This window comes from Theropithecus gelada, chromosome 7a, assembly GCF_003255815.1.
Source record: "Theropithecus gelada isolate Dixy chromosome 7a, Tgel_1.0, whole genome shotgun sequence".
Taxonomy (NCBI): domain Eukaryota; kingdom Metazoa; phylum Chordata; class Mammalia; order Primates; family Cercopithecidae; genus Theropithecus; species Theropithecus gelada.
Genome location: NC_037674.1, coordinates 46,734,130 through 46,753,390, shown reverse-complemented (window position 1 = coordinate 46,753,390; position 19,261 = coordinate 46,734,130). Strand labels below are relative to the sequence as shown.

The 19,261-nt window shown below is 47.6% G+C and overlaps 2 protein-coding genes across 2 annotated transcripts in view; one reads left to right on the top strand and one right to left on the bottom strand.

Moving 5' to 3' along the window:
• The window catches only part of THSD4 (thrombospondin type 1 domain containing 4), a 642,120-nt gene extending 629,149 nt beyond the window's left edge, over positions 1–12,971 (bottom strand). The window contains exon 1 of the mRNA XM_025389817.1: positions 12,861–12,971. The gene's annotated coding sequence lies outside the window, so the exon portion shown is untranslated. The remainder of the gene's footprint in view (positions 1–12,860) is intronic.
• A 3,348-nt stretch (positions 12,972–16,319) lies between these two features.
• Positions 16,320–17,923, top strand: CT62 (cancer/testis antigen 62). The gene is given in 3 exon segments (XM_025390310.1): positions 16,320–16,428; positions 16,431–16,450; positions 17,173–17,923. Coding segments are annotated over 3 exon segments (405 nt in total). The 3' UTR covers positions 17,449–17,923.
• Positions 17,924–19,261: the final 1,338 nt, after the last annotated feature.

The window sequence follows — 19,261 nt, the reverse complement described above, 5'->3', positions numbered from 1 at the left end:
AAAAAAAAAAAATTTTATTTTTTTTTTATTTTTTTTTTTTTTTTTTTTTTTTTTTTTTTTTTTTAAGGCAGAGTTTCACTCTGTCACCCAGGCCAGAGTGCAGTGGCACGATCTTGGCTCACGGCAACCTCTGCCTCCCGAGTTCAAGTGATTCTCCTGCCTTAGCCTCCGAAGTAGCTGGGATTACAGACATGTGCCACCATGCCTGGCTGATTTTTGTATTTTCAGTAGAGATGAGGTTTCACCATGTTGGTCAAGCTGGTCTCAAACTCCTGACCTCAGGTGATCCACCCACCTCGGCCTCCCAAAGTGCTGGGGTTACATGTTATAGTCTTACAGGTCCCCGAGACTCTATTCTTTTTTTTTCCCCTTTTTCCCCAGTCTATTTTTATCTCTGTTGCTCAGGTTGGGTAAATTTTATCATTACATCTTCCAATCCACTGGTTCTTTCCTGTCATCTCCATTCTGCTGTTTAATCCATCAGTTAAGTTTTATTTTTGTTACTATATTTTTCTATTCTAAAATTTCCATTTGGGATTAAAGACTTAAATGTAATGTTAGAAACTGTAAAATTACTAGAAGAAAACATAGGAGAAATACTACAAGACACTGGCCTGGAATAATTGTTTGTATTTAACCCCAAAAGTGCAGGCGAAAATAGACAAATGGGATTACATGAAACTAAAAAGCTTCTGCACAGCAAAGGAAACAACTAATAGTGTAAAGAGACAACCCACAGAATGGGAGAAAATATTTGAAAGCCAAACATCCGATAAGGGGTTAATATCCAAAATATATAAGGAACTCAAACAACTCAACAGTAAGAAAATAAAAAACCCAATTAAAAAATGGGCAGAGGACCTGAATAGACATTTCTCAAACAAAGATATACAAACAGCCCACAGGTATATCAAAAGATCCTCAACATCGCTAAGCTTTAGGGAAATGCAAATTAAACCACAGTGAGCTATCATCTCACACACACCTGTCAGAATGGTTATTATCAAAAAGACAAAATAAATCAAGTGTTGGTGAGTATGTGGAGAAAAAGAAAATCTCATATACTATTGGTGGGAATGTAAATTAGTACAGCCATTACAGAAAATTGTATAGAGCTTCCTCAAAAAAACTAAAAGTAGAGTTACCATATGATCCAGCAATCCCACTTCCGGGTATTTACCCAAAAGATTTGAAATCAGTTTGTCAAGAGAGATCTAGAGAGATCTGCACTCCCATGTTCAATGCAGCACTATTCACAATAGCCAAGTTATGGAATCAATCTATGTGTCCATCAACAGATGAACATGGTATACCTATGCATATGATGGGACATTATTCAACCTTAAAAAGGAAGAAAATTCTGCGTGCTACAACATGGATGAATCTGCAGGATGTTACGCTAAATGAAATAAGCCAGGTACAGAAAGACAAATATCACATGTTTTTACTTATATGTGGAATCTAAAACATCAAACTCACAGAAGCAGAGAGTAGAATGGTGGTTACAGATGCTGGAGGGTGGGGGGAATGGTGAGGTTATGGTCAAAGGGTAGAGAAACTCAGGAAGAATAAGCCCTTTTTGAGATCTATTGCAGAGTGTAGTGAAAATAGTTAATAACAGTATTTTGTACATTTCAAACTTGCTAAGAGTAAATTTCAGATATTCTTGCTACAAAAAATAGTAAGTATTTGAGGTAAGGAATATGTTAGGTTGATTTCATTATTCCGCATTGTGTTCATAAATCATAGCATCACTTTGTACCCCATAAGATAATGCAGTTATAAATGTCAATCTACAATAAAATGTTTTACAATTTTTTTTGAAAATAAAATAAAGTTTCCATTTGCTTCTTCTACTTCTTTGCTGAGACTTCTCATTTATATTTTATTTATTTGTCTCAGGCATGATCATAATTGCCCCTTGAAGCATTTTTATGATGGCCACTTCAAAGTCTTTGTCAGATACTCCCACATCTCTGTCAACTCAGTGCTGGCATCAACTGATTGTCTTTTTCATTCAGTGTGAGATCTTCCTGGTTCTCAGTGTGATGAGTGATTTTCCATTGACACCTGGACATTTTAGGTATTATGGTATGAGGTGCTAGATCTTATTTAAACCATCCCTTTTCCCTGGCTTCTTCTGACACTGCTCCGGCAAGGAAGGGGGGCCTCTGTCATTATGGCTACGTGGGAATAGAAGGCCAGGTTCCCCACTTGGCCTCCAGTAACACCAGAGAGGGAAAGGGGAGTCATCATTGCTTCTGGGTAGAAGTGGGAGATCCAGCTCCCCACCAGGTCCCCACTGACATGTCCCTGGCTTGGAGGGGCAGGAGAGCCTCCCGTGGCCTGTGCTGGTACCACAGCAGGAAGGCTCAGAGCGATGCATGACTTCGTTACTGCTGGGTGGTGGCAAGAGTCCTAAGTGTCCATTAGGCCTCCTCTGACCACCCCAGTAGGAAGTAAGAATTAGTGTCCTAGAGATGGAAATGGATTGCTGGACATCAAACAAGAAGTTAATGACAAAGCTGGGGCTCAACGCCCATGCCTTTGGCTGCAAGACCATTTGCTTCTAAACGAAACACACAGGAAGAATGCCAGCCCCCTGCCCAACAGAATAATGAGAGATCTCACAAGCCAAAGGACAGCGGCTGCCTCCCTTCACATCCTGCCAGACCCCAGACCAGAAAGCACATGTGGCTGTGCGCCACCACCCCCTAAACAACACAAACACACTCCTACTTAGGACGGGTCTCCCATCCAACATACACAGCAAAAACATGTTCCCGAGCCAAGAACCACAGCATCACAGTCACCTTCGGGGCTGGTGGTCTTCCATCTGGAGAGGTTCTGGCTTTCCTACTGCTGGAATCTCTGAAACCAAGATACACCCAGGAGCAGCCAGCAGGCCCGGCAACCCCCTCCTGACTGGAGAGCTGGGTCTGCACCCAGCTGGAGGTGCCTTCTTCGGACCTGGGGCCTCCCTCTGGCCCTGGCCGGCCAGCCGCGGTCTCAGCACAGCACTGCTTATTCTCCAGTAAGGGAAAGCTGGTGACCCAGGAGGGGAAACTCTGCTTTCTAACAGTCTTTGTTTTTGTTTCCATTTAAAAAGGTTAGTGACTTTATTGCATGTGGAAAGAACCAAAGTAACAATTTCAAAGAGGCTCAGCATGTTTTGGATCTGACCAAATATACAGAACTTTTGAGTGAGGAGGAAAGAAAAGGGAAAAGAGGGAGCAAAAGTTTATTCCGCATTCACTGTGTGCCAGACACAAGCCTTGGTGCTCCGTCCATGCTCTCGCCTGCCTTTCACAATCAAAAAATTCCAGCTAGAATCAAGTTCCAAACTCCAGTCAGCAGGCTGCTGGGAGTCAGGCAGAGCTGCTGGATGCCAGGAGAGTACACAATAATAAACCAGTGTAGGGTATAAAATTTTTTCTTTTCTTCTCTTTTCTCTTTTCCTTTCCTTTCCTTTCCCTTGCCTTCCTTTCTCCTTCCCTTTCCCCTTCCTCTTCTCTTCTCTTCTCTTCTCTTCTCTTCTCTTCCTGGCTGGGACTCACTCTGTCCCCCAGGTTGGATTGCAGTGGCATGAACATGGCTCACTGCAGCCTCAAAATTCTTGGGTTCAAGCAATCCTCCTACTTTAGCCTCCCATATATGTAGCTGGGACCACAGGTGCACACCACCAGCTGGGACCACAGGTGCACACCACCATGCCTGGCTAATAGTTTGATGTTTTGTAGAGATGGGGTCTCACTTTGTTGCCCAGGCTGGTCTCAAACTCCTGGGCTCAAACGATCTTCCCGTCCCGGCCTCCCAAAGTGCCAGGATTACAGGCATGAGCCACCATGCTTAGCCAGGGTATACAATTTAAATCATGAAATAGAATGACAATAACAATATTAATAAGGTCATTGGGTACCAAAATTTTGAAATAATATGATTTAAAATTTTTAATTCACTAGAATAACTACCTAAATAATTTAAAATTGTATTAAAGTAACTGCCTATGTTGGTACCATTCAAGCTGATAAATATCCCAATCTTTTGATAGAACTTGTGAATTAAGCTTTATTCTTATGAGCACTGGAATGTCTATGAATGATTTTGTTGACTATCAGGATATTTTAACATTCACTCTTCCTACAATTTAAAACAATTTTCAAATATTATAATCGTCTAGACAAGCGGTCCACAAACTCTGGCCCACAGGTTAAACCTGGCCCTCTGCCTGTTTTTGCCACATTTTCAAATGATTGAATAAAAATCAAGAGAAGAACATTTTATGGCAAATAAAAATTACATGAAATTAAAATTGCGGTGCCCGTAAATCAGTTTTACTGGAACACAGTCCTGCCCATTCATTTATCTATTGTCTATGGCTTCTTTCATGCTCAAAAGGCAAAGCTGATTAGTTGCAACAAAGACCACACAATCTGCAAAGTCAAAATATTGTTTGGCCCTTTCCAAGAAAATGTGCGGGACCCCCAATCTAGACAGTCTGTCAAATGGTGGTGCTGGTGTCAGACTGAAAACATATCGAGACGATGATGATGATGATGATGATAACAGCAACAGCCACGACCACCAGCTTGGCAAATGAGAAAGCCAAAAAAGCATCACGAGATACCGAGTGGGTAACTTATGAGTGAGCCCACTGTGCAATGTGAGAGAGAGTGTGACCATATGAGAAGCGACGGCACAAAGCTATGTGTTTTGAGATCATATCAAGTAAATGCACACTCTACATTTATTCTGTAAGGGAGAAAGTCTGAATGACGAGAGATCTGAACTCTGAGAGGTCTTCAAGAACGTAACCCTCCCATAAAACACAACAGGCTTCTACTTCCTTTCTCCTTCTTCCCTCTTCCCCAGCCTTGTTTCCTCCTCTTGGGAGGCAGATCCCACCCCAAATCTTTCTGAATTCCCACCAATCTGAATCTGATGCCTGTGTGGGTCCCCCAGCCTCTCTATGCCATGTTTATCACAGTGCCTTCCCTTTCACCTGCCCCCTGCTAAGACTGTAAGTATCATATTACTCCCCACCTCTCACACCTCCAAGCAAGAACACACCTTCTTCATCGGTAAGAAGTTCTAGTGTTCACCTGCACAAGAGTTGGCCCTTCATTGCATTGGAGGCTTGAGCAAACACTGTACCTATGTTCTCTCCTCTAACTCCTACAGCATGTACAGAGACTGTTAGCCCATTTCACACACGAGGAAACTGAAGCTTAAAGAGATTAAGCTGCCCAAGGCCACACACGCAGAGTCAGGTCTGGAATTCACACACTTTGCAGTGCATGACGCTGCCACCCGATGCACAGTAGGGGCTCAGAAATCACTGGATGCCTGAGCGAATGACTGCATAGCCATGCCCACACAGGACCACTGACACACAGCAGCGCAATCTCAGAAGCTGCCAAGACCTTCCCCTCCATGGGACCTCTGTGAACACTGAAATAACTTCCCTCTCTGGAACCCAGAAAGTCACCACTTGAACAGTACCTCTCACACCCCTTGCTAAGAGTGAGGTATCAAGTTCCTCCAATCTGAGCCTCAGGAAAGAACAGTAACTAGTGAGGAAAGGAAAGGTAGGCAGAAAACAAGCACCTGGTCTGTTTCTGGGTCCCCCTCATCTGGGCCTCCCAGGTGCAGTTTCTCTGAAGACCCCATGGGCAGCATGGACCACTCTTCTTACAGTTCCTGCTTTTGACCTGGTCATCACATGGCCGGGAAGTGTATTTCCAACGCAGAACATGAGATCAGAAATAAATAAACATCAGCAAATTGAACATTCATGTTGGTAGTGCCAATTTTTAGATTGGGAGAAACTAGAAACAACCTAGATCCCTGACAGAGGGTGGGGAACGGCTAAGGAAACCGCGATGGAGCAAAATGATGGAAAGTGTCATTGTGCTTTACAAAATGGGAACCCTGCTTAGGTGGAAAGTGGGAAATGTTGACACAAAATCATATTAGTGGAAAAGACAAATCTGCATGTGCTAAATTAAAATATAAGCCTATATCAAGGAGAAAGCAGAGCAATATCGGCGCGGCATTATGCATACATATGCTCCTGTGAAAGAGGCCAAGAAGACAGAGCATCCTGCGAGAGGCTGAGAGCAGGGAGAGACCTTTCCTCCCAGGTACTCACTAACTGGCCTGATAGCTCCACCCCCGGGCCCCACCGCCAGCATTTGTTTTGGAGTCAGATGACTTGAAATTCAAACATCACTCTGATGTCTACTTGCTGTGTGAGCCTGTGAACATTCCTTAGCCTCTCTGAGCCTCAGTTTTCTAGCTGTAGAGTAGAAATAATAGTGTCTAGTTTGCACAGGTTGTTGAGAGGATTAAATAAAAGAAGCCAGGTAAATCCCAGTACCTGACACGGAGTTCTGTAAATGGCAGCTCCTCCCTGCTTAGCTGACCAGAAGATCCTCTGAACTTCAAGCAGAATGAAATCCCAGGCCTCAACTAAAACATCACTAAAGTCAAGCAGGTCCTGGGTACTTGTCTGCTCTGGAAAAGACTCTAAATGAAACTAAAGGCTATACTGTCACTACACGCCCTGTAATGAGACTTCAAAACTTGAAGACACAGCTCTACCCTCAGGGCTCACCTTACAACCAGCAATAAACTCTCCTACATAGTTCCCAAGGGGCCTCATGTCCACGGTTGGATTGGATCCTCCTGTCAATCATTAGGTAAGTATAACTATTATTATCCCCCACCAAGAACAAGGCAATGAGAGGGCAGAGAAACCAGAAAAGAGAGCAGAGTGGGGATTTGCATCCAGGCTAGACGGCCTCCACGGCTCCTGATTTTGCTCTCAAAACAGCTGCATTCTCTACCCTCAGCCACTTGGCTAGGGACTGTCAGGTCACAGCAAAGCTAGCAAGGAGCAGAGCCAGTGCAGAATTGGCCAGCACCACGGAGGACACAACAGATGTCAGTGCCCAGCCCGCAAGTAGTCTGACAACCTAGCATGAGGGCAGGAGACAAGGGGCAGGGTAATGTAATCAAAGGGGCAGCTGGAAACCAAGGAACTGGAGCAAAGGCAGGAGCAAGCCAGACAGAATCCAAGGCATGTGAGGGTCAGGGGTCAAACAAAGGAGATCAATCAAAGAGTCAGTCGTCAATTCACCCAAAGCAAGTCTTGGAGCCCTAGAAGAGAAGATGCTTCTGTCCTTCCCAAAGGATATGCAGGCTCAGGACTCAGCCAAAGTGGGGAAAAAAAAAAAGTGACAGCTAACATTCAAGTGGCATTTTCCTACATGCCTGAGATACTTTTGAGCATTTTCCAGGTGGAAAAACTACAGCCCCAGAGGCCAAGGAACCTGTTCAAGGCCCAAAACTTGGTAGAGCCAAGGCTCAAACTCAGGACCTGGCTCCAGAGTGCTCTCCTCCTCAGCACCACCGTGCTGCTGCCTGACCTGGGAAAGGAGGTGGGCTCCTCTTCCTTCACGTCACAAGTGATCAGAGACCCTACATTTCAGGGGGAAAAGTATGTCTGGCAACTACAAATTTGTAACTTGCTGATACGATTGGAGGGTTTCCAAGAAGGAAGCAGGTAGGGCAGCCTCCCAGCAGTCCGTTTATCCTTTTTCATAGGAAATTAATCTTCTTCTCTCTCCTTCTCTGCCTCTAAGAAAAATGGCTAAGTCAAAGACATGGCTGTCACCCTCCCACTCCTGTAGTCACGTGGCTGCATCCCCGCCATAAATCAAAGCTGATGCCCCCTTTCATCAGATGCCTGCAGATAATTCCCCTGCGATTTCCCTGCTGGGGCTCAGAGGGCCAAGGCCTAAAGGGTTAACATCTCATTTCCTCTTGTCTTTCAAGCCTTAATCCCCATCCTGAGCTGGGTGCATTCCAAGCCCACCTGGAGCAGGTCATGACGAGCTCCCAGCCCATAGCTGGCCCTTCATTTCCCCTGGCAGGAGATTAGATGGGGCGCCCATTAATCACTCAATGCTTTGGTCCTCACTGCTGGCCAGGTCTTAGGCAGCTGGCCAAGGGCCGGGAGGGTGGAGCAGGCCACATGCTGCCCACCTGGTTGTGGGCTGCCCAGTGCTACCCTCCTGGGACAAAACACAGTGGCACTGTGAGCCTGGCTCACTGCCCTCGGACCACGCCCTAGAGAAGCAGGGATAAGCGGCACCTCTGCCTGGGGTGCCACCTCAGTGATCAGCTTTGGAAAGGCTGGTAGGAGAAGACAACATGGGCAGTACACTCAGCTGAAAGACTGGGTAGACAGGAAAAGAGGTAAACAGAAAGAGACCACTTTCCCAAGACAACTCATCGATACACAGAACTGCTGCCTCTTGTTCCTTGGGTTCTTCTTTGGGGAATCTAAAGGGAAGCTGGGGAAGGGGAGTGGGGTGAGCAGGAATGTTGGATGGATAATTCGTTATTATTATCACTGCACAGCTGGGAGTGCTCATTTGCTGGGTTTGAATACACAGTTGTAACATTCAGCCCTATGCCGTTCAGACACAAACTCCTGGATCTGAGGGGGCCTGAGATTATATACATTTTTCCTACAGCGATATATTGAGCTCCAATTGTCTCAAGCACCGATCAGGCACGGAGTAAAGAAATGGGGCGAGAACTGACACTGAGCACCTGCTATGTGACAGGGCTTTGCCTTAAGCTCTGCATACCCATGCACTGGGCCCCCACCAGCCCTCTAGGCTTTGGCCATCCTCTTGTTACACAAGGGGAAACTGAGGCTGGGTGGGTGGGGAGTGGAGCAAGGCCTGTTGAATGAAAGAGATCTGTCAACAGCCAGATCCCATTCTGGGAAAGGAGGTTCAACTCACCGTGCCTTCAGGGAGGAAGGGGCTGGCTTTGCCTGTCCAGCCCTATTTGGGGAGTCCCAACCCAAGCAACTTGGGGCTCTTGAACAAACCCACCCTGGCCTTTCTCCCTCGGCACTCGCTCAGACCCCAAAAGAAATACACAGTGAGTCTGATGGTGAGCGGGCTTACATGCCTTCAAGTAGGCCGAGGGGGCTGGGCCTTCAGGACTGAACTAAATACCCCTCAGGCCAAAGGAGAGGACCCTCCTCCTGGCCTTGGCCACAGTTCTCCATTGCTCACTCCTTAGTGTCAAGGTCAGGGCCTCTGTCAAAAAGGAACATGCTGCCTGGGATAAAGTGGCATATTAACCCACCACCTGTCGCTAGAGCCACATTGTAAAGGAAGCCCAGGGCAGTGGTCTCCAAACCTGGGTGTGCAGAAGAATCGCCTGAGGCAACCCGAAAAATGCCAGTTCTCAAGCCCAGCTTCCACCCTGGAGCCTGTGTTTTTCTTTCGCCAGATCTGAATTTTGATTCAGATGTTCCTAGGACAACTGTTTCAGGAAATAATGATATAGTGGAAAGAACACCAGACTTAGAGAGCTGGGTTTAAGATTTCAGCTCCAAACCTGAGCTGCTGACCACAGGCAAGTAAGCCTCAATTTTCTTCCTGTACAATGCAGATGCTGACGCCTCCCTTATAGGTGGCCGGGAGGATTAAAAGAGAAACCACTGAAAGCCCCAAGCATCGCACACACCAGTGCTCACTAAGCATGGCCCCAATGAGGCTAACAAGCCAGCGAGGCTGTGGGCACAGAAGTAAGTTTTGATGGTAGGAGGAAAAGAGAACACAATAGGCCCAGATGATGAAGGGGTGTCCCAGACTCAGCACGGCAGTCCTGCGGAGGAGGAGTAAAATTGGAGGATCCCAAGAGGGGGCCAGAGGCAGCAAAGCAGCCTAAAGTCAGAGCTTCCCCTGAATCTCCTCCTCCGCTTGTGTCAGCCTGCATCATGTGTTAGCTCCCAGCATGACATTTTTAATCCATTTTCACAGCAAGGATATTCAGCAAATACACATGAAACCTTTACATCCGCGCAGAAGTAAACATCACGATTCTGCATACACACGCAAAGAAAGAGAAAAAGTGGGAAAATCAGAAAGGAGACAGAAGGGAAAAGTGAGATGGGGGGTCAAACCCAGGAAAGTAGTCACGTGCTTTCAAGTGCGTTGGGGCCATTAACATGCGGACAGTGTGTTCCATGACCTGGAGAGGCCCAAGGAGGCTGCTCTGGGGAAACCTCTGAGTGGCTGGGGAGGCGAGGCTCATCCAGGCTGAACATAGAGCAGGTGCAAAGAAAGCAGGGAAGAGACACAGGAGTCTGTGCAAGAAAGGCTGGGTGGGATATACTGTCTGGCAAAATTTAGATCAGAAGAGAGGAAATCTGAATTTCTGAGCTGGGGATGGGAGGTGTGGGGAGGGCAGATAAGACCATGATAAAGAAACTGGGTGAGTGGAGGGATGGCCTTCAAGCAGGAAGGCGTTGGGATGGCTCTTGGATCAATAAAGTAGACCGGGATTAGGAAACATTTTAAATGCCCTGATGAAAATTAACTTTGATTCAACCATGTCCATATAGTACTTTTCTATCTCTCAGCCTTTCCTCAAGCTCTTTCCTCTGCTTGGCCTGTCCTCTCTCCCCACCAGCCTTTCCCATCTCCCTGAACTCCTCCTTAGGCTTCAAAGCCTAGTGGTAACTGCCCTAGCTCCTCTCATGCAGAATCAATTTCTCCCTCATCCGCATCTCCTTGATGTTTTGCACATCCCCCTTGTATTGCGGTTATTTCTTTACTCCCCTTTCTCCTCTGGGCGGTTATTTATCATCTGCTAGCCTGTGGACTCCCTGAAGGCAATGATATTGTCTTATTCAGAGCGTAAGTCCCAGCACATAGTAACAGTCCCTGGCACGTAGCGGATGCTCAGAAATATCTGTTGGAGAAAAATTAAATAGAAGCGAATACTGGGGAGCCATTGTGATTCCTTGAGAGAAATGATGTGGTGAAATCAGAATTTTAGAAATATTAATCTGTCAGCATGAAAGAAGATGGATTAAAATGAAGAAAGCAACCCGTGGCTGGGAGTCAAGAGGGGAGATTATTACTGTAATTTGGATATGGTTGAAGGTGGGGGCAGTGGGAATGGAGACAGGGAAATAATTCGTCAGATATCACAAAAGAATGTGGAAGAGATTTTGCGATGAATGAGTTATAAATGTCGGGGACAGAATGGGAGTGTTGGGGACATTTAAACATTGAGACTCCCAGCAATTAGGATAAAAGTGGTGGGGGGATGGAGAAGAAGGCAATACACAGCCTCTGTGTAGGATAACTGATTGCAATCTCCACAAGTTTTTCCGGGCAAAAACAAAAACAAACTCCAAGTCAAAAATCTCCCCACCCCCGATCTTCCTCCCAAACTCTGAGCTGTATTTTTCTTTCCCTAACAGCCAGTAAGAAACATTTCCTCATGGCATAGAGACTGAAAAGGAGGTAATGCCAATCTGGTGCCCTGCCCAGTGCTGGGCACAGAGGAGATCACATGAGTTCAACTGGCCAGCCTCCCCACAAGGGACCAACCCAGTTGCGTATTCAGAAGGGACTCCAGTATCCTGCTCACCCAAACTCATTTCCCAGGCCCAGACCTCTGGGAAATCCCTGCTCCAGCACTGCAGAGATTTCTAGGAAAGTCCCAGGACGCCCATCTGCTTCCTCACATTAATTTCAGGGCTAGGATTTTGTTTTCTAAAGGAATTCAACTATGATGCCAACGAAAATCTATAGGAATTGAGGAGTTCCGCATTTAAGTCACATTTTTAAAATGTTTGCTTCTTTGTATATTGAGACCCAGTAAGACCCTAGTAAGCCCAGTTACCCTATCACCTCCAACAATATCAATCAAGTAGAAGACATGCAGATTTTAAAAGCCGTGTGATCCTTGAAAAATCTTTAGACTGTTCTGGGTCCTGGGTGCATCCAGCTGTGAATGGAGGGTTGGACAAGGTGATTGCTTAGATCTCTCTCGGGTCTCTATTTCTCTAATTCCAAATTCCAACAGGCATCCAATGATCGCTATCCACGTCCAAGTTTTAGACTCATAGCCCGAAAAGGGCGAAGCGCAGCGTGGTAGAGGTCGCAAAGGAGACAGGAAGAGAAGCAAGCATGCACTTTTAACGAGACGGCAAAGGAGGCTGGGAGGCACGGTGCTGGGTGTGGACTGCTTAAAAAACTCATTAGACCACAAATTCCAGACACTTAGGTGGGCCCGAGAACGCCCTGAAATCCCCTTCCCAAGTCAGGGCTGATGTTATTTCAAAGAAAAAGAAAACTTAACTTCCAGATCTGCAGAGCTCCAAGGTGAGCTCGCTGTGCAAAAACTACTTCTGTAAGTGCGCCAAGGGGCCGCAGGTACTTGGACTGCACTTGAGGAAGTGTCCAGAGTTGGCGGAAACAACTCATCCACTCGGGCTCCGGGCGCTCGCTGGTTTGCAGCAACCAAGCTGAGACAGACACACAGATGCGGGGACCCAGGCCAGGGCTCAAGGAGCGCTGACCGAGACTTGCCCGGCTCTCGGGCCCCAGGTGGGAGGGAGGCGAGGCTGAGGCGGGGGCGCACGGGCTGGATGTGCACTCGCCGGTCCCCCTCCAACCCGACCCGGGGAGCACGGGGCCCCGACCCGGGGACGACTGAGGTGGATTGTCCCTAGAGTTTAAGACTGTCCCTAGAGTCGAGGGTGGAGGGGTGAGTGCTGGCGCCAGCACAGAGCAAGACTCCCAGCAAGGAAGAGAACCAGAGAAGGAGGCGCAGCCGTCCGCACGGACCAGGCGCGCGCCGGCTCCCCGAGCCCGGAGCGGCGCAGCCCGCGGCGCCCTGGACACACCCACTGGGTTGCCGGCGCCAGCCCGCCCCGCCGGCCAGAGTGCTGGGGCCGGAGCCGGGGCAGCGGAAGCCGTGTCGGGGAGGCGCGGACGGCGCGCAGGGGGCGCGGGGCGCGTGGCTCTGCTCACCTGGCGGTCCGGGTCCCGGAGCGACCGGCGGCCGCCTCGCCTCGCCTCGCCCCCGCGTGGTTCCCGGCGCCGGGCAGCCCAGAGCGCCGCCGCATGGACGGCCGCCGCCGCCCCGCCGCCCCGCCGTCCCGCGCCCGCCCTGTACGGGCTCCCGCTGTGCCCCGATTCCGCGTCGGGCTGTGGGGGCGGCCAGCGGTTCAGGAGCGCGCGGAGAGCTCTGGCTCGAAGTTTGCGATCCGAGAGCGGGATCCGCGCTCCGTCGGTCCCTCCTCCCTCCCCCTTTGCGGCCTCCCGCTGTCATCTGGAGCCGCTCCTGCCGCCCCCTGGCGGCCGCCGCGGGAAGGGCCGGCCCCCATCCGCCCCCCACCCGCAGACCCCCGAGGTCAACAACAGGATGGTCCATGGGTCCCAGGGGAAGAGACATCACCCAGTAGGAGGGAGCACGGTCTAGACAGAGGCCACGAAGGCGGGAGGGGGCGACAGTGGACAGGAGAGTGGCCCAGCTGGCCAGGGCTGTCTAAGTGAGAGGAAAAGGGAGAGGGCGGTTGAGACCAGGCCCTGAATTCCGCGTTCGTCTTATCCTGAGGTCTGTGGGGACCTGTTGAAGGACTGGGGCACGGGACGGACGTGGGCATCCTTCCATTTGGAACAGCCATTCCGGCAGCATCAGGATGGGGCGGAGGCAAAGCGGGGAGCGGGTGAGACAAGTGGTGCTGTAAACCTGTGCGAGAAGGGGGCGGTGACTCTAAGGGCAGGAAGGAGTCCTGGTCACACACACACTCCCACGCAAGGTAGGACGCGCTGGGCTCCTTCTGAGGCCAAGGGAAAAGGACAAGAGCCCTCCAAATTCCAACTGGGGTTAGACAGCATGGGGAGGAGACACACACACCCTGACAGCCAGAGCCGTTCGGGATTCTTTCTTGTCTTATTCAGGGTAATATTTTGTTGGGGAAAAAAATGCCTGCTGCAAAAAAAAAAATATATATATATAATTATTATTATTGTCATTAATAATGATAAAAATCAAACTTTGATACCGTCGTTTTACGAATGGGGAAATTATTGCCCCCAAAAAGGCATGACCAAAGAGATGTGGTTAGTTAATGGCGGGAAAATTACTAGGGCCCCGTTTCTTGAGTCCTAATTCAGAGCCAAATTCTTTACATTCGAGCCAAGGTGTTCAGAGCTGGGAAGGCAGGAAATAGAGTGACTGTGTGGAACCGTCTCTTCTTTCCCCCAGAGCAGGGAGAGGGTGACAAATATTTGAAGAGGCTCTCCAGGTACAGGCGTTTCCCTAAATTTGAGTCAGCCTGTTTGTTTATCGCTGCCTCTAAAGCTTGCCTGCAGGGGCTGTTTTGAAAGTGCAGGTGTACCGAGAGGACAATGAAGGAGGTGGCAGAATGCAAGCTCCCTGCCCCAGAGCCAGGCCGCACCAGGGCTGGGTGCAGTGTGTTTCGTGGGAGCAGAAGGGAGCTCCCAGGGAAGATTGTCCTCCAGAAAAAAAAATTAACAAAAGGGAAAGTGGCAACCCAAGAGATTAGGCCAAAGAAAGAAACACCACTTTGAGTGCCGACTACTGGCCCAGAGGCTGGCAGAGCCAGTTCTGACTTATTCAAGAGCTGGTTCCAATGGGATGAAACAATTCCACACTTTATCAAACAGATTTTGATGGGAGGCACCTGGTGTAAATGGGATTAGATTAATTCTGAGTGTCACGAGTCTCATGGGTCCAAATTAAGTCGATCTAACAGCTCTAGTAACTACTGGCCAGTTTAAACCATTTAGAATTGATTAAAAAAAAAAAACCTACACAACTTTAGAATGTACTTAATGTCACTGAATTGTACACTTAAAAATGGTTAAAATGGAAATTTTATGTTATGTACATTTTACCATACTTTTAAAAAAGAAAGCAAAACTAATAAGATTTGTTCAAAGATTTACTAATTCGTTTGAGACACGTATTTAGTGCCTTGGTGTGGCCTTGGTGCTAGGATTCAAAGATGAAAGGAAGAAAACTTTCCATTCCAAAAGAAACTCCATGTAAGGTGAAGAAGATGAAATACAGGCAGAAAACCATACCAGTAGGTGGTAGGTATATGCAGAAGTATTTAGGAGCTCATACAGGAGTGCCTGCCTCAGGACAGGGAATCTGGGAAGTTGTGCTGAGCTGAATCTTAAACAATTGAGTGAGTTCATCGAATAAGGTCTGGGGCAAACAGGGCTTAGGAGCAAAGGATGTGGTTTTGTTTTTTTGCTTTTTTATTTTTTAATTTTGAAATAATTTTAGACAAATTTCACAAGTAGTACAAAGAACCCCCTTATATCCCCCACCCTCTTCCTCTAATGGTAACATCCTACATAACCCAAGTACGATTATTAGTGAGCAAACTTGATTCGACAGACCTAGGCTGGCTCCTCAGAAGTGATTCCAGTCCATTTCAACTTTGGTCAAATTGTTTTGACCATATTTTGCTTATATGTCACAGGAAAGTCTCTTTCTTTAAAGTCAAGATAATACTTGTTTTATTTGTTTATTTATTTTGAGAGAGGGTCTCGCTCTGTCACCCAGGCTGGGGTGCAGTGGCACGATTGCAGCTCACTGCAGCCTCCATCTCCTGGGCTCAAGCAGTTCTCTCACTGCAGCCTCCCAAGTAGCTGAGACTACAGGCATGCGCCACTACACTTGGTTTTTTTTTTTTTTTTTTTTTTTTTTTCATTTTTTATTTTCAGTAGAAAGCAGGGCTCGCTGTGTTACCCAGGCTGGTCTCAAACTCCTGAGCTCAAGTGATCGTCCATTCTCAGCCTCCCAAAGTGCTGGGATTATAGGCGTGAGCCACAGAGACCAGCCTATACTCATTTTAAACAAAGAGATATTTACATTATGTGTAAGCATCAGTGAATATTAAGTATGCTAAAACAGCAAGTTTTAATCTTTCAGTCCTGTTATATTTCTACTTTTATCCAAATGTGTCTCTTATGTATGAATCGGAGGAGCAGAATTTGATCCTTGCGTATAAAATATCTTACTGACCCTCACCAAAAGAGAGAGCCAAGAATAGGTGCTTCAGATCACAGTCAGAGGCTGACCTGTGCTTACCCAGGCTGGGGGCCTGCCTGGCATGTCAGTGTCATCTGTACACAGCATCTTGGAGGGTGGGTCACCCCTTTGCATATCTGATGTGATGAACTGCTCACTACCTCATAAACTAGCCCACATTGTTTTTAGAGGCTCTTTGTTAGAAAGTCCCTTGTAATTTTGACCTGAAACCTTTTGCCCTGTGATTATTATCCATTGGCCCTAGAGGCAGCTCCTAAATGGACAGACAAGAAACTGTCACGTGTCAGTTCTGTCTATATAAGACAGCTCTAGCTTACACCTGTTGTCCTATTATAATTATTAATTAATTATTAATAGTGTTCCCCTTCATTCTCTTGTCCTAGTTAAGGTGATAAATTATGCATATGACATCCTATAGAAGACTGTCACCGCCCCACCTCACTGATCAGCTCTCTGCCTACAGCCACACCCACAGAACATTCAGCCATTTCTCCTGTGGTTCCCAGCCTGTGCACAGCGTCTGCACATGGTGAGGCCTCCCAGATCTCTGAGGAACGAATGGCTCACTGCTGAGAGCAACTTCCTGGGACTTCAGGGCATGTGGAACTGGAATAAGAGCAACGTGTGAACAGATTACAGGAAGGCAATGCGGGACAGCCGGACCCTTTGTGGGGAAATTTATGGGGAACACAGTCTTCTCACTTACAAGCACTGAGATTGCCTGAGAGGGGAGAGATGATGCAGAGTGTCCCAAATTTATTTGACCTGGAATCCTTTTACCAGCGAAATATCTATTGGGCCTAGAGTTCTGAAAATTGCACTTTGAAAAACACTGCTCTCAGCTCCTACAAACACTCGTGTTTTCATCCTAACTGTGCTTCAGAGAATTGTGTCCCAGCAGGGAGGGAAACCCCTGTATAATTCCCTCCGTTGCTAGTATTTGGAGGTGGGATGAAAATGGACCTGCATTCAAACCCCTAATTTCAGGCTCTGAAGGAGGTACCAGGATCCATTACGATGCTTGTAAAATTGTTCCTTTCATTTTCCTGGTTGTAAACTTATGTGGACTGCAAAGTCAAGGCAAGCCTGTGCCCAGCAAATAATAAGAAAATAAGGGATGCATGGTAAACAAAACAAAACACTTCGAGAGCTGGTCAACTTGCTGTTGTTTTGAGCTGTTTCTAAGAATCTCAGGGTAGATTCCCTCCCCTGCGTGCCTCCTTAACCCAGTCCTTTTTCTTCCTCCTCCAGGGACTCTGGAATACTGACCTACAGTCTAAGTTCCCGTGCCCTTGCCTGGGGCTGATTCTCTATTTGACCTGTAACCCACAACTGGGCAAGAGAGAATTCTGCAGCCACAGCTCTGAGGACATGAGCAAAATGGTTTCCAGATGGAATGTCAAGGATTCACATGAAGTGGCAGGGAGTCTTCAGGCCACACTTCAGGTTATCTCCTTCTCTTTCCCTTTTCTGCTTCACTCTTGCTCTCATCCTCTTTCTCGCCCCACATCTGGTCAGAGGAGATAGGAAGGTTCTTGTTACCTGGTACAAGACAACTTTTGGAATCCCAGATATTCAGATTATTTCCCCTTTTCCTCTTTGCAAATGATAATACTCACAGCCAAGAGGCATCACCCGGATCTGAGGCTGCTTCTCCTTAGGACTTGCAGAGAGAAGGAGAAGGTGGGGCTGGCAGCCTCCAGTCCACAGCCTTCCTTTCTCCTCCTGGCGATGATTAACTAGGCCTAGACAATGGAGATCTATGGCATATGCCCATGTGCCAGGGCCTCCTCCTCTCAAGCATGGCTGATCAGTCACTCGCCTGTCTATCCTTTATTTATTGAAGCCAACTATGAATGACTAAAGGAAGGATGAGAAAAGTCACCCAAGGTCAAAGGGGACAGTGTGGGAGAATGCTCTAGACAGAAGGAAGCACCTTTGCAAAGGCCCTGAGGAAGGCAGGGCACTCTGAAGGAGCAGAAGAGCTGTGTGGCCTCAGAATCCACAAAAGAGAGAGAAGGTGGGGAAGCAAAGCAAGGCGGGGCGGCCTGGGGTCTGACCGCACAGAGTCTACTGGGCCTGGTTAATCATCCCCTGACGGCCACAAAGGCATGGGCCTGTCCCATCAGAGCAGATACAGGACACTGGCTGGAGCAGGCCATGGAGCCCGCTGCTGTCCTGGAGGCCTTGGGGAGACCCAGGGTTCCCAGAGTGGAAGAAGGAGGGGGCAGCTTGACGTAGTGGCTGTTGATCAGCTGATATGGAAGTACATCGTTTTATTAACAATTAAGAAAGCAGTGCTGTGCAATTCTATTCAATGCCCGCGATGCTTTCGGCCGTTTTTATGAGTTGTGTCATTTTCAAATGAGCAAGAGGAAGCCTCTAAGGGGGTTTAAGCTGGGGCAGATGTAATCAGATCTGTGTTTTTCCAGAGGCAGAGAGGGGGAAAAAAAACCCATTTGTTATTTTTTTAAAAAGGTAATGCAAAAGCATCATTCCACAATTCTCTTGTAATGAAAAAAATAAATGCAAACTTAAGCAAATCCATCATTCTGAAAGAATGCCCTGTGTCCGCCTTTTCCTTCCTGGGAGACTCTCATAATGAGGTCCTGTCCTTCACCCATTGCTCACACTGCCGCCTGGTACCTCTTGTGACCAGGACTGCAAATCTCCAAGACAACTGGAGCAGGGTGGGAGAGCTCAGCCAGGAAGCAGTTTCTCTGTTTGAGGCTAATCAGCTTACATTGTGCTTGAAATTGCTGTCACCTTGGCCTTGTTGGCAATTTTCCCTTTTCAGCAAACTGGTTTTCTTGTTGAATGAATTAATTTTTATAAAATCTCAGAGATAGGGCATATCCAGTGAACACTGGCCAGATATGGCTTATGCATAAAACCAGGGCACTACAAATGACAAAGTCACACGGTCTCCAAGTTCATGGCTTTGCCTTGCCTCACTCATCTTCATCCTGCCTCTCTTCAGCACACAGAGCACCTACTATGTGCCAGTTGTAACGGCTCACCAGACAGTGCTGCCAGAGTGTTCCTGGGCCCCACATTCCGTTTTGTTTGTTTGTTTGTTTGTTTTTGTTTTTTAATGTTTCCTTTCACCACTCTGTGTGTGATGGCGGAAACTGTTGCTTCTGAGCAGCAGTTTGGTGTCATAAAAGAAAGCAGTCAGTCCCCCAACCACTACACTGCCATTGCTCTCTGGCCATCCCATCGTAGAAGTCACCAACCTTTGAACTGCAGTCACCTCCCCTGTGGAATGGCAAGAACCTAATTATACCTGTTGGGAGAGTATTGAACAGGCTCACACCACCTCGTATAGCCCCTTCCAGTT